General features: G+C 44.5%; 1 protein-coding gene across 1 annotated transcript in view; it reads right to left on the reverse strand.

The window, feature by feature from the left end:
- The window catches only part of DGCR2 (DiGeorge syndrome critical region gene 2), a 45,600-nt gene extending 31,442 nt beyond the window's left edge, over window positions 1-14,158 (reverse strand). The window contains exon 1 of the mRNA XM_058816442.1: window positions 13,903-14,158. Coding sequence (XP_058672425.1) covers window positions 13,903-13,981 — 79 coding nt within the window. The 5' untranslated portion in view covers window positions 13,982-14,158. The remainder of the gene's footprint in view (window positions 1-13,902) is intronic.
- Between the last annotated feature and the right edge of the window lie 745 nt (window positions 14,159-14,903).

Here is a 14,903-nt window from a genome sequence, read left to right on the forward strand (position 1 = left end):
AAGATTAACACTACAGAAACCTGCGGAAAAAGGAGCAATAGATCCTAAAGTAGAAATGCATCCCTGACAAACAGAACACTCCCCTCACCTATGTTCCTAGCCCTAAAATATAAACTCTCCTGCAGTATAAAAACCTTGATATCACAGCAATTCACAAATTCAGAAGTACAGATGAGAAACCAGAGGCTGAAACTAAAACCTCCAGAATATTACTCTCAATTCAGCAAAGTGCTTTGATACAGAAATTAAACTCAGTGACTACAATCACTGATTATAGAAGTTTGGGTACTTCTGGCTGCAATTACTGAACTTTTCTTTATTAAAGGATTCACAAGTTAGTAAAGTCTGATACATTATAAGATAGTCTTTTAGTAGCTGACTAGAGATGCACTAGGTGTTCCTGTTTACACAGCAAATATAGATTTTAATCTACTTCAGTTTTTAACACAAAGAAATGTAATTTTTTATTTGCTACACTAATTGTTCTTGTCTGCTGAGCTTCACTTGTATGAAAATTGAGATTTGATTAAATGTACACCCAGCATTTAATGTTATTTCAATTATAAGCTATTACTCTGAAATTCATGTACTGGAAGAGATAAGCTTGAAGTACATGGGTTGGTTTTATACGTAAGCTTTCAATGAACAATGGCAGGTTTCTGTGTACATCAAACTTGCTTTGCTTATTTTGATCACATTTCTCAAGGTTGGGCATGGTAGATCCTCTGGCATCATTTTTATTTACAGATCAAAGGAAAACAAAGGACAAAAATACTTCCTCCTTTCCCAGTGTAAGTCACTCATTGTCCCAGAGCAGCTGAACCAACCTGTAAGGGAATATTCTGTTCAGATTTCAAGAGGCAATTACAGCCATCAAAAGCTGATTAAGCATTAACAAAAACTCTAACTACAAGTGCTTAGACCAGTAACTCTTCTTATTCAGATTTTAACTTGTCCAACAGGTCTTTCTTATGTTTTGTAATACTCAACCTACATACTTAAGACCTGTACCTACATGTTGCATTATCCTTTCATATTTTAACACATTTAGGAATAAGTTTACTAAAATTATTTTTTTTTCTTAAATCACTGTTTCTATATAACCTGAGCCATGCTACACTGCATGAGTATGGTCAGATCCCAGTCTCTGCCAGCAAAAAGCCCAATTCAATAAGTCCTTCACTCCTGGAGATTGTGTTGAACACCAGTGCTCACCAAATGCCAACAAACAAGCACCAGAGACAAAACAGCAGAAGGAACACCACACCCACCACCATCAAACAAACACACACCACTCTATATCTAATATTTATGTTCAAGAGGAAGCACAACACAATCAATATTGCTCTACACTGGTATTTACTGCAGTAACATAAACTTTAAAATACTCTTAATACTTCCAACACAACATAATGATGGTTATCATAATGTAGTCTTCAGCAGATATGTGAAAAAACTGTCCTTAAGGTAATCATCTGTATTTAAAAAGCAGTTTCCCTAACCTGGATGTGTCCCAAGCCCACAGGTGAAGGTCACTGGAGCAGGTACAGCGTACATCTCACAAAATCCCTGCCAGCCTGAAGGAGCAGGGCTGTGCTGCCCCACTCTGCTCTCAGTGGCCAATGCCAGCTGCTGGCTCTTGGGGACAGAGCAGCTCACAGCAAACCACACCTGAGGATGCTCTGACTCAGTCCTAAAGAGGCTCTCTTGTCTTTAACCTGTCTCTGAGGTACCCCCAGTCCTTACAAGGGCTCTGCTCTCAGGGAAGAGAAGCCATACATAAATGGTATTTCCCTCAGCTCCAGAGAAGTCCCCACTAACCACTCATTTCCCAGCAGGTCCTTGTGTCACTGGGTGAATCTCACACCAATTCCGTATTTTTGAGTTTATCATTACACCCCCCACTGCTGCATTCAGTGTAGCAGAATAAATAAATACAGCACTTTATAACAAAGTCACGGTAGGAGGAAAGCAGACTACAACACTGATCTTTTCCAGAGAATAAAACAATTTATGAAGCTCATGTGTCACCATCAGTTACCCATTTCATAGATAGTTTATTCATTTCTGGTTCTACTTACTGTTCTTCAAATTAAAAGCCTACAGAATAATTAAAATTAAAAACCTTCAGAAGAAATAAAAGCTAAAGAAAAACAGCATTCCATTTTCATGTCCAATTCCACAGAAGATAAAATGCTTGGTGATTCACCCATGATACTGCAAACATGCTTAGGAAGTACCCTTAGAGCATGTGGGTTCATCATGGCCTGCGTATGTGCAGGAGAGTATGAAAGCACAACAGCACCTAACAGCACAAAGCCTGGAGGGAAAAAAAGGCCATGGGATATGTCATAGCCAAAACACAGCCCACACTTATTCTCAAATCTAATTCCAGCTCCGAAAATTGGAGATCCTGAAGCTAAAATCCCATCTAATAGGAATGCATCAGTTCCAAAAATAAATAAATAATACATGTTAGAGGCACTGGCATTTTCTTCATAACCTCAGCATGCTGTTCCATGGAGTAATTAAAATTGTGACAGCATTCCAGCTGAAAACTGTAAATCCTTAATGAGTAACACTCATCAACATTCAGTATTACTCAGTGTTCTGTCATAGTAAGTTATGCTACATCACCTCAACATCCATCACAAGACTTTACAGCACAGTAAGGAATGGTAGCAGTCCCCTTCCCCTCGTTTGTTCTGCAGGTACCCACTCCCCAGAGCTGGGGACAGGGAGCAGAATGAGGCCCCCACAATCCAAGGGGAGACGTTCAGTGACCTGCTATGGCCACTCAGACACACACAGGGCTATGGGGCTGGACAGGATCCACCCAAGGATCCTGAGGGAGCTGCTGAAGCACTCACTGAGCCACTTCTATCATTTACAGCAGTCCTGGCCAGCTCAGCTGGTCCCAGCTGCCTGCAAATCAGCAAGAATGACAGCCAGCTGCTGTAAGAAGGGTCATAAGGTGGATATGGGGAATTTCAGGCTGGTCAGCCTGACCTCAGTGCCAGGGAAGGTTGAGGAGCAGATCATCCTCCATGAATGGCACGCACAGGACAGGCAGGTGCTCGGCCCAGCCAGCGTGGGTTTGTGAAAGGCAAGTCCTGCCTGACTAACCTGATCTCCTCCTAGGACAAGGTGACCCACTTAGTGGTCCAGGGAAAGGCTGTGGATCTCATTTCCCTGGTAGATTTTAGTAAATCTTTAACAGCACTTGCTGCAGCATTCTCACTGGCTGCTCCTGGTTCAGAGGGTAAACTCTTGACTCAGTAAAAAACCTTCAGACAGTGAGGCCAAGGGAGACCTCACCATCCTCTAGAACCATCTGGAAGGTGACAGCAAGGTGGGCTCAGCCTCTTCTCCCAAGTAAGAAGCAGCTGGACAAGAGCAATTGGGCTTAAATTGCATCAGAGGAGGTTTAGACTGGACATTACCAAGAAGGTTGCCAAGCATTGGAACAGGCTGTCCATAGAAAGAGAGTCAGGATCCCTAGAGGAATGTAAAAGAGGTGTTGATGTGACTTTGGGACATGTTTTGCTAGTGGACTTGGCAGTGCTGGGTTAATGGTTGGACTAGATAGTCTCAAAGGTCTTTTCCAACTGAAGTGATCCTATGATTCTGTATTTATTATACCTACACCCTGCACGAGCTTGGAACTGACCCAGTTTTTCCTTGCTCACAAGTGTCATTCACTGCAATTCATTGTCTGCTCTTTGCCTGGAGGGCAAACTCAAGGCCAGGAAGGAAGGAAAAGAGAAAGAGAAATCAAAATAACTACAAAAAAATTAAAAAGCACAGGCAGGGAACAGACACAGCATTCAGCCAAAGCAACAACATTAGAGCTTCTTGAATGGGAATCCTGGCTATAATTTTTTAAGACAGAAAATACAGACTGAGCTCCGTGAAAGTGGGCACTTATTCCTAAGACTGAAACAGAAAAAAAGTATTTCCCAATTCTCCAGCACTGCTAATACCAAAGAGAAAACAAAACTTGCTACTTGGACTAGGCTGAAAGAATACTGTGAATTAGGCAATGAAGCATTCCAGACTGAAAACCAGTTTATTTTCATAGTGAGAATACCAGGCTAAGCAACAGCCTTGCACTTCTCCCCCCAAGAAACTGTTATATTATGATAATAAGTAAAGAGGCAGAAGGGAAAAGCAAAATACAGCACAGGCACAAAGAGCAGTCAGTACAAACAAAACCCAAGCCATTGGTACTCCAGAAGCCTCTAATATGGCTCAAAATTCAAGCCCACTGTCTAACAACCTTGTTCAGGACCTCCAGTGTTTTGTACAGCCTCAGGCAGGATTTCAGTGTTTTAGTACAACAGTGACAAGTGACTTACACCTGTGCAGCACCAAACTTTTAACCCTTTCCCTAAAGAAAGCTGATCAGTGAAAGTTCCAATCACACCTCACAAATTCACTCAACAATTTCAAGCAAGCTTGAGAGAAGTCAAAACCAGGAAAACAGCATATGTCTTTCGAAAGCTTGCACAAGAGAAGCAAATTCTGACCTTCCTGAGCTTCAGAGGGCAGGAAACCCCCAGCTGGCTGCACTGCTCAGCAGGTGCCAGCCTGCCAGCACACCTGGTGTCACACTGTCACCACCAGGGTGGTTTCCCAGCTGGCAGCAGAGGAAGTGGTGAGTTGGGGTAACTGAACCTTTGCAAGAGACCCTGCAGGACCCCAGCTTGTTCATGCCAGAGAGCACACTGTGGGCAGGCAGAGGGACACAGGCCTTATGAAATCAGTGCCAAGCAAGGGTGCTGCAGCACAGGAGGGACACAGGGACAGAGAGAAGCCCACTGGAGTCCAGGTTTCATTAAGCCCCACTGCCTATGAAACACGCTCACAGGAAATAGTGCTAGGTAAACAGCTTTATTCCTTACACAGAATTTAAATACAGCCACACACACAACACACCAATTCTCCCAAGAAATGAAGGAACAAAGAAAAAGTCCATTAAGAACAACATCAGCACTGATATACTCAGCAAGTCATCAGCTGTGTCCAGAAAAGGGCACCAACAACAGCAGTGCTTTCTCCCTAGAATCCAAACACCAGGTCAGGGCAGATGGATTATCCCACACACACCACAAATCCTTCAGCTACCTGGGTTCCACAGCTCAAAGTACTTCTGTATCTGAAGCTGTTACCTGGTAGCTGCCCACCCAGAACTATTCCCAAAAAAATCCAGGCATGCGAGATGGTTCCTCTCCTCTCCCTGTATTCTCAAGATTAATACATCTCACCAAGTCAGTTTGGATCAGTATTTGTTCATATACAAAACAGTTTCACCAAGAATCAGCAGAGGAGGAGGCTGTATTCCCTTTGACCAAATAAACTATAGGTGTACCAAAAAAAAAAAAAACAAAAAATCCCCAAACAAATAAACAAAACTAACATGAACCCCAAGCCCACAAAAAAAAAAAAAAAAAAAAAAAAAAAAAAAAAAAAAAAAAAAAAAAAAAAAAAACCAAACAACTAAAAGCTAGCAAATACTCTACAGAAACATTTTCCTCAGAGGAAAAATTTAAATCCAAAATTTTACATGAACTGAATTAGTACTGCCTTTAGATCACATTTCAACAAGAAGAGGACCCAGATGAAACATGATAACAGCAATTCAGGAACTGTCAGAGCAATCAAGGCTAATTTGTAGCCTGAAAGTAGGAATTGCCAGATTTCAGCAGTATTACTTAGCAAGCCCATTTACTTTCAGCAAGACAACACATGTTCCGTCTTTGCAGGAAAACAAAAAAAGTTCCTATCTCATCTTTTTCTTTTTTAGTACACGATTCAGCAGTATTTAAGCATATTCCTTAAACTTTCAGCACGTGAGCAATCCTAACAAATCAAATGAAAATATACAACTTAAAGCTAAGTATGTACTTTAAAAACTTTCCTGAACTAAAACATGAGGAATTGCAGTAGTCTTGAAAGCAAATAGCTGACAAAGTTCTACCTATGAAGTCAGGTATTTTTAACTACACCACTCTCCAAAAACTAACATAATTTTTTAATTTGAAAACCAAATGAACATGGAAGACGTTCTCTACAGAGCCCTAAGAAAGTTAAAGGTCTTAAACAAGAATCTAGCAATTCAGGGAGACAGGAAAGCTGTGCCTGAGCACTATTCAAATGCAGGTCACACTAAAAAAAGCTTTTGCTCCTGTTTCACTTTTGTTCACATCTTGTACAAGACTCGATGAGCCAGCACCTAGAGCAAAAATTCAATACACAGAAATATTATGACCTCAAATACAGAAACCCAGTTCTATCCTTGCACAGGAGCTGGTGCAGTGGCTGTCTGTGCTGGAGCAAATGGCTCATGCTTTGAATAGCATTCCCCTGCTCCACTGAAGCCCAACACAGCAGGAATGTGGCCAGTGTCAGCCACAGCTCTGTCTGTCCACACTGGATGAGATCCTGTGCTTGCCTCTTCTCCAGCAAAACAAACACCTGAGGAGAAATTCCACGCATTGAACTCCTAAGTTTAACAGTTCCACCAGAAGTCAGCAAATACAGATCCAACCCAGCTGCAAAAAGGCACAGAACTCTCTCAGAGCAGTTTCCTCACCCCCCACACCTTCTAACAACTCAAGTACTGCCAGCACTCTTCAGTATCTGTTATGCCCACGTGCCAGGTACTATGCTACAAAACTTCATCTTTGTCATTTTTTAGCTGCCACCTCAATAGAAAAACTACATTCAATTCCATCAGTGCTCAGAAAGACAAAGATGGGCACTACAGCATTCTTGAATCATTTCCTCCAACCTGCTTACTGCCAGAATTGAGGTGGCATGATGCTCCTACTTAAATCTCTGAGCTCCCTCCTGCAAGATTCCCAACATTTCATGCAGATTTTCCCAGAACTCATTAATAGACTACTCTTATGTCACAGATTTTAACCAGTGAAGGGTCATTTAAGTGTATCAAATTCCCACAAATCCAACAGAGACAAAACACAAATGCAGTTTTAACCATCCCTAGATTGAAACAAGCTCCAGTAAGTTTTAAAGGCTTAAAAAAGCAAAATACTACTCATGCACAAACTCAAACCCAGCAGGTGTTAGAAGCAGGGTTATTTGTTTTCTTCTAAAGTGTATAAAAGATGGTAAATTACTTTTAAGTCAGAATAAATCTTTTTATTTATGTTGCTAAAGAAATATTAACACAAACCAAACACAGAAGTGCTAAGGGACAACACCAACCCAGTTCTGCAGCCAGCCCAGAACACTCAGCATCATTCTACTACAAATGGCACTTAATCCCATTTTTCTATTAGCTTTGACTTTCAAATAAATCCACTGGGCACCCCAAGTAACTGGTCCTATAGTGGGAAAGGCATGAGGGAGCACAACAGAAGCAGTGTATGAAAGAAAAGACAACACAGGAAAAAAGAATTACACAAATGAAAATATGACAAAGAAAAATCAGTTAAAGGACAAAAGAGCAGGGAACATCCCAAGAGCAGCCACCAAAAGCTACTTCTACATTTCCCCCCTAAGCTGGCTGATGATTCTCAAGCACAATAATCAATAAACAGAACAGAAGCTAAATATAATGTCAGACAACCAATTTTAATTTTATTTAAGTAGAAGCTGAATGTTACTTAGTTTAGTTGTAGACAATGAAGTAACTATCAATTGCTATTAAACTTAAAACCATATTACTAAATTCTGTGAATGGCAGGAAAATACTACAAATAACTTTCTTAGGAGATCCATTTAGCAAGTACCATGTAAACCCTGTTCATGAAACCCAGAATTAGCAGGCTGACCCTTTAACACAAAGGAAAAGTTTCACAGGAAACCACAAGATGCCAGAGGATTTCACAGTTCAGGGTATATGGATTAAAGGTTAATCCCAAACTCATGGTTTTAAGCAAATAAATTGCTCGAGTCCTGCTGCAGCAAATCAACAACTTCACCACCCAATCCATGTTTCCTCTTGGACTCAGGATCCTCCACAAAACCACCTCTGTGCCTGCCATGAAGGGATCCAGCATGAAACAGAAACCCTTGAGGGTGTGGAGAGCCAGGAAGAACTGGGCACTGCAGGCACCCACCACACTCAGTGCTGCAGAAAAACTGGCACCTGAACTGTCCTGGAAAACTGTGAATCTGTTCCTTAAAGCTGCAGCTTATGAGGGACCTGTGCATTAGACTGCATTTATACAAATAATGAGCTATACCTGCAGGACAAACAAACTGGTCACTAGAGTTACCAAAAGAATCTGGCTTTGGAGTTTATCACAGGAAATCATTAACAATGTGCTTGACAAACACCTTCAGCAGTTGCCTGGGTTTGCCAGGTTTTCTTTTGGGACAGGACAGACGACCCCATCTCTTACACTCCTTCCAGCCATAACTTTCTATCAGCCTACACAGAATAAAAGATTAGCAAGGCTCTTCCCATCACAGGTTAACCCTTCAGATCACAAAAAGATCTGCAGAGCCTCTCATTAGCTGTGCTCTGTTCCCTTTTTATCTAAGCTCTTCCATGTCCAGCTATCACTGCAAGAACCCAATGCACTTCCCCACTTCAAAATACAGAACAATCCTGAGCACACACATTAAGGCTTGAAGGGCAGGAGCTGTGATTCCACTCAATTCCTTCCAGGCTCTGCTCCAGACAGAACCTTCAGGTATCAGAAGCTGCACTCAGGGTACACAGGCCTGCACTGCACAATGGGAAGTTCTGCTGATCACAAAAGAAGTTAATCACATGCACCTCACAGCATCAAACAAGAACTTATAAAAGCTGCAAGAAATCACCAGGTAAAAACCCAGAGACCCAGGCATTACTCAAAGATGGACCACAGAGGTACCTACTACTCTTACATTACAATTCAACATCAACACCAGCCCTAAAAAAGGTAATGCCAGGAGACAGAATGATTCATTGAAGTCTTGACTGGTTTTCTGACATTCACCAGGGGATTTTACATCTTTCATACTTGGTATCTGAAAATTCCTCTCTTCAGTCTAGCTGTGCCTTTTCCCTCACATACCAAGAAAGAAGCACAGCTGCTCTCTCCTGCTGCAGAGAGAGGCTGTGACAGTGCTTCATCCTCCATTACTTCTGCTCTTCTGGACCAACCTTCCCCTGCCCCCAGACCTACTGTAAGACACAGGAGTCATGTATCTGCAAACCCCCAAGGTGCCGCTCTGGTTTATCACTTCTCAGAGCCAAAGCAGTGCAAACAGCCCTGCCTACTGACTCCTTTTTTCTCCTTTACTTTGTAGCCACAGCTAGCAGCAAATCCACTCGCACCTCAAAAATTTTGCTTTATCAGGAATTACCAGTCTTAAAGTATCAGACCTGCTAATAAGGTCTGATACCTTCTGCTTTGTCTCCCTGCTACACCGAGATCAGCCACAAAAAAGATTTTTTGCATCCGTCAGCCTCGCTCTGCACCTGTAAAAACAACAAACAGCAGAGCAAGGAACATCAGAACAAAACTCAGTAACGGTAACAGTAGGAAGAAAAATAAAACTTAAAACCAGTAGATTAAGAAGCAAAAGGATGAGGGGGAAATACACCAGACTGGAAGACAGGGCAAGCCCTACGTTTAGCAAAATTACCTGAGGAGGTGTGATAAAAACCCTTCTACCCCTCACTCCTAGAACCTTCCTCTTGGGAATTCACCTAAATACACAGACAGGAACTGCAGCTAGCAACGACATGAACCTGAATAAATATCACTCACCACAGCTCTCACTGACGTGGAGACAGTGAACAAAGAGCAAAATAAGGGTTCATGTTTGCCTACCAACAAAGCATCTCCAGAGCAGAGGAACAATGGCCATAAAATCCTCAAATTTTATGACTCATATATTTGGGTCTCCATTTGAATTAATCAATACACTTCAACTGGACAAAACCAGACCCATCCAGTCACAGCACACCAGTGGATCACCTTGAAACTGTGATGATCGTGGGTTTGCTTAGACCTCTACTCTGATGAATTCTGCCTTGCATGCAAGACCAACAGCCCTTGACTGAAAGACAAGGAAGAGTTAGCAATTTGAGCACATTTGTCAATTGTACTGTGTCAAAACACCAACACCTGACCTGTAAGAGCACAACCACAGCTGCCAGCAGGCTCCAAAGCGTATGGGATGTTCCAGCTGGGAGCTGGATGTGGGGTTTTAACCAGACCACTTGCACTGGCAAGTCTTTCTAAGCACTGCAGATTAAGTACGTTGTGCAATATTTTTTTGAAACAGAACTTGGGTAATAAAATTACTTCCTCTAGCTGGCTTTGAAGTGGAGAAGAAACGCTGCAAGAACAAGAACTCAATTGGCTTTTAGCTGCCTGGCAAATGCTCTAATAAGAAAGCCCGATGACCTACATTCACAAGGCTCTGCACTAAACCACTATTACAAAATCCAATATAAAGCCTGACCATGTTTAAGTGTTTTCCATTAGCAAGCAGCAGTATCTTGTTAGAGAAATATGAAAACATGTTATTGTCTTTAGTGATGATGATCTTAATTAATCCTCTAAATAGTATTCTGAAACGTGTCAGCGTGGTCATTCCAGACTGCTTAAGCTCCCAACACTACAGAAAGACACCAAAACCTCCTCAGTGGGATGCACTGGGGTGTTAACAGAAAAAGAAACTTACAAATATTCTCAAACTGTGGAAGACTGAATTTATAACAACTTACACCTCTGATGCTCTTCCAACAACCAACAGAAATGCACTGGTTCAGAAACTCGGGCAAAATCCAAGCTAGCACTAGAACAGATTATTGCAACTCACTTAACACACCACCGAAATATTTCTTCACACAAAGACATCAGCTATCTCAGCCAGATAGTCAGATAACCTGGAGCAGATGGGTTTGAGTTGTCCTGGAAAAGATTTTATTAAATTCAACCCTAGTGTGGTAAATATCCCCAAAAAGCAACAGACCAAGTAAACTCAGCAAGTGTTTAAAGGAAACAATAAGTTAGTCTTTCACTCTACACCCATACAGTTGGAAGAGTTGGATACATTCAGCTTCAATTCACATTAGCAGATTCCAAAAACAGCGAGTAACACAACTCAAGGAGAAATGCCCTACTTTGAAAAAAAAGAACACTTTCAAAAATGCACTATAAAGCAAGCAACTAGTCAAACCAAGAATGATATGGTCAAAACTGAATGGGAAAGATGGAAACACTGGAAAAAAAATCTAAGAGGCAATTCTCAGGGGCTCAAAATTACCATTACAAGTTCACAGGTTCAGAAAAATCCAACTGCCCACAGTCCTTCAGGAACCCAAGGCTGCACAGCTGGGGCCACTATCATGGTATGTTGGAAGTACCTTGTGCTGTTAGTGATGGCAGTAGCACAAAACAGGCTCATGTAACCAAGAGAGAAAAAACTAAGGAAAAAAAAGTAAGTTTTAATTAATTTCTTCCTAATTTACTAAAGCCCACCTCACCCTAAATGCAGAAAAAAAAAGATCCATGTAAAATCACTGCCTTTCAGATTGCATGAAAAGATACTACAGTTGAGGAGACTTAAAAGAAGGTTTTATTTATCTGAAGAGCACAGCAAGAACATGGATACAAAGCTAGTGTCAAATTAACATGGAAATACAAAGAGATGCCTGATCTGCCGGGACTGAATTGTGAAGGGACTACGCATTCATCTCTGAGTACATAAAACCTCCCAGGGCTCTGCAGCACTCATCTGATAGTTCCAAGTACAGATTTAAGCTAAGCAAGCTGCAGGCGTCCTTCCTAAACCAAAAAGACAGTTGCTAAAACACAGAGGTTTAAAGAAGTGAAAAGGAAAGCAAACACCACCTGGGAAATAAATTCTAAGTCCAAGAACTCTTCCCTTTCTGCTGTCTCTCCCCAGAGCAGACATGGGAGACTTCTTCACCAGTGATTAAAGTGGTAAATTTGGTTCTGTGTGTCCTCTGTACTTGTGTGAGCCAGGTTTTCCCTACTTGCACCTCAGGGTTTCAGGATCAAACCATGTGCTCCTAATCTATCAAATGGGTGATTTGTTAGAGACAGCAGATTCAAGATATAAATTATGCAAACCAAACAAGCCAGGTGACATCGGCAGAGAGCTGAGGCCACCCAGAAGTGATGGACTCTGCTCTGAGGAGGAGGGAGAGGCATCACCATGGACAGCTCAGCCACCACGTAAACAGGATGGATGAGTCTATTCCACATGGAACTCAAACTCCTCACACAGCAAGGAATTCCAGCTGCAACACCACATCCAGATGCATCACCTCGGGCTCAGGAATACATATGGTTTGAGCAAAAGTCATGGAATGCTTATGGAGCTGCCACAGGGGAATTCTAACACTCCAAGTTTCAAAGCCAGTGGTGTAGAACCTGAGTAGATTAGTAAAGGTTTGCTCACAAGGACACTTCTGCCAGTGAGGCTACAGCACCACAAATCTCTAAAGCAGGCACATTACAGGTACAGCACCAGGGAAAACATCATTCATCTTAACAAAGTAAATCTAAGTGAAAAACTTGTGTTCATCCATCAAGCATCAGCTGTTGACAGAGGTACATTATCAAACTGGAATGACAAATGTGACACAATATGAAAAAGGCCATTTTTGAATTTCTAGGAGGCTACAAAGCTCAACACCAGCAGAGTTCAGGGTCAAGTCTACCCACCTATAAAAGCACAAAGACAGCTCTGAATAAGCTGAACCTTTTCACCCAGCAATGCAACAGCCTGTAGCACTTAGTGCCAGCAAAAAGGAGCTGCCTGAAATCAGTTTTACATAGTACATTCTCAGCCATAAAAGCCTCTGTCTAGCTGTAATAATACCAGGCTACCAACACAACGGGGACTTTTTGGCTACTGAAGTGCATATCATAAGCCCTGTACATACTGCACTGCCAAAAAAACAAGGTAAAACAAAACAAGGCAGACACAGAGACGTTTCAACACCCAAGTTAGTTATTTCAATAACTCTGCCTACACTGACCCAATTGTCTTTCAGCTCTGCTGGGAACTCACTTAGACGCAGTTCATTAATACTGTTACGTTTTATTAGTCTGGGTCATGAAAGTTATTTCGAAGAGACAGAACAAGGGGGTTTCAAAGAACACCATGATTCTTACTCTCCTATTTACGAAGAGCACGTATCATCCAGGAACAGTCCCCTGGTGCGATGAGAGGGCGATTCCCAAACCTGCAAAGCCACGCTCATGCTTTTGCTACGGATGCTCTTTGGCAAGAGGTGCCCATGATAGCCGACGGCTTTGCCAAGCTCCAAGAGAGTTCAACACCCAAAAACAAACTCCAGCTGAGCGATATACCTAGAAAAACTGTAGTTTTCTCCCCGCAAACACCAACCATTTCTCCTAAGTTAATCATCTTAGGATTTTAAGCACCATGCCTAGCAGCTAGCACACAAACTCCATCCCTGAATTATCTCCCTAAAAGAAGCACAAACAGAACCAGACAGATGGACCAGGTGCGGCAGGTTTTTTTTCTCTCTTCCTGGCAGGATTAAACGGCACTTCGAAGCAAGCATTTTGTCTGGCCGCGTAGGCATCCAAGGCCCACAACATAGGAACAGGTAAGCAACAAGCACCTGAAAACTTCGGCACCACATTTTCTGCGCTCATGACCCGCAGGGTTCTGCAGATTTCTAGCCAAGCTTTCACACTTTGGCACCAAGGTTTTACCCCGAGCCCCAGGGTAAATCCAGGCTCTCTCGGATCCCGGCAGCCGGCACAGGGGACCGATGCTCGGCCGCGTCCCGGCTCTGTTCAAAGGCACAAAGCAGCGGCACAGCCCGGACCCGGCTCCGGCCGCTCCGGCCCCCGGTCCGGGCTGACCCCGGGGCTCTCCCTGCCGTGTGCCCGGGCCCGGCACCCTCGGCCCCGCCGCCGCCCCTACCTGGCCGCAGCGGCTCGGTGATGCTCAGCACCAGGAGGAAGAGGAGGAGGAAGGTGCCGCTGTCCGCCTTGGGCACCATTTATCCTCCGTTCATCCTCCCCCGGCACAGCGCCACAAACCCGCGGGGAGGGACGCGCGGAGCGGCGGGAGGAGGGGCCGCCGCCGGGCCCGCGGGGGGCCCCGGTCCGCACGGAGCTTTTCCCCTGCCCTCCCTCCGCCGTTCGCCGCCGCCCCGGGCGGAGCCGGCGGCCCAGGCTGCGGCGGGAGCGGCGGGAGCGGCGCGGGTCGGGCGGCCGCGCTGGGGCGGCTCGCAGGGCTCCGCCGGCGCACAAGATGGCGGCCGCACCTCCCCGCCGCCGTGCCCGCGCCGCCACGCCCCCTCCCGCCGCGCGCCGCCCGCCCAATCGGCGCCCAGGGGGGCGGGGCCGAGCGCGCGGATCAGTGCACGCCCCGCCCATTTACGGCGGTGGGCGGGGCAGCCGGCAGGGGGCGGTGGCGGGGCGGCCCCCGGAGTGCGCCCCGAGCCCTCAGTGCCCGGGATGGCGCTGATGGCACCACAGTCCCCCAGCACCGCCTCTGTCAGCCCCTCCGCCCTCACCAGAATGGAAACCCCATTACCCACAGGATGGTCTTGCTCAGTTGGCTCTATCTCCCCCGGGCAGCCTCTGTCAGTCCCCTCTTCTCTCCAGAACAGCATTTCCCTGTCCTTTCCTGCTCATATCCGTCACTCCCTCACAGCCTTTCCCATTCCTGCTGGAACAGCCCCAACCAGTGTCCCCTGTACCCCGGGACAGCCTTTCCAGGTCCCCTCCGTCTCTGCTGCCATGGCCTTTCCCTGCCCCTGCAGGGACTCCCCAGTGCCACCACCGTGCCTGCCCGCAGCAGAGGCACAGAAAGAGCTCTGGCCTTTCCCAGCCCAGCGCGCTCCCAGGTTGATCAGCTTTTGCTTCTTCATTACTCTGGTCACCCCTGCCCACAGTGGATGAGACAGTCCCTGTTCT

Source organism: Ammospiza caudacuta, chromosome 18 (genome assembly GCF_027887145.1).
Source record: "Ammospiza caudacuta isolate bAmmCau1 chromosome 18, bAmmCau1.pri, whole genome shotgun sequence".
Classification (NCBI taxonomy): Eukaryota; Metazoa; Chordata; class Aves; order Passeriformes; family Passerellidae; genus Ammospiza; species Ammospiza caudacuta.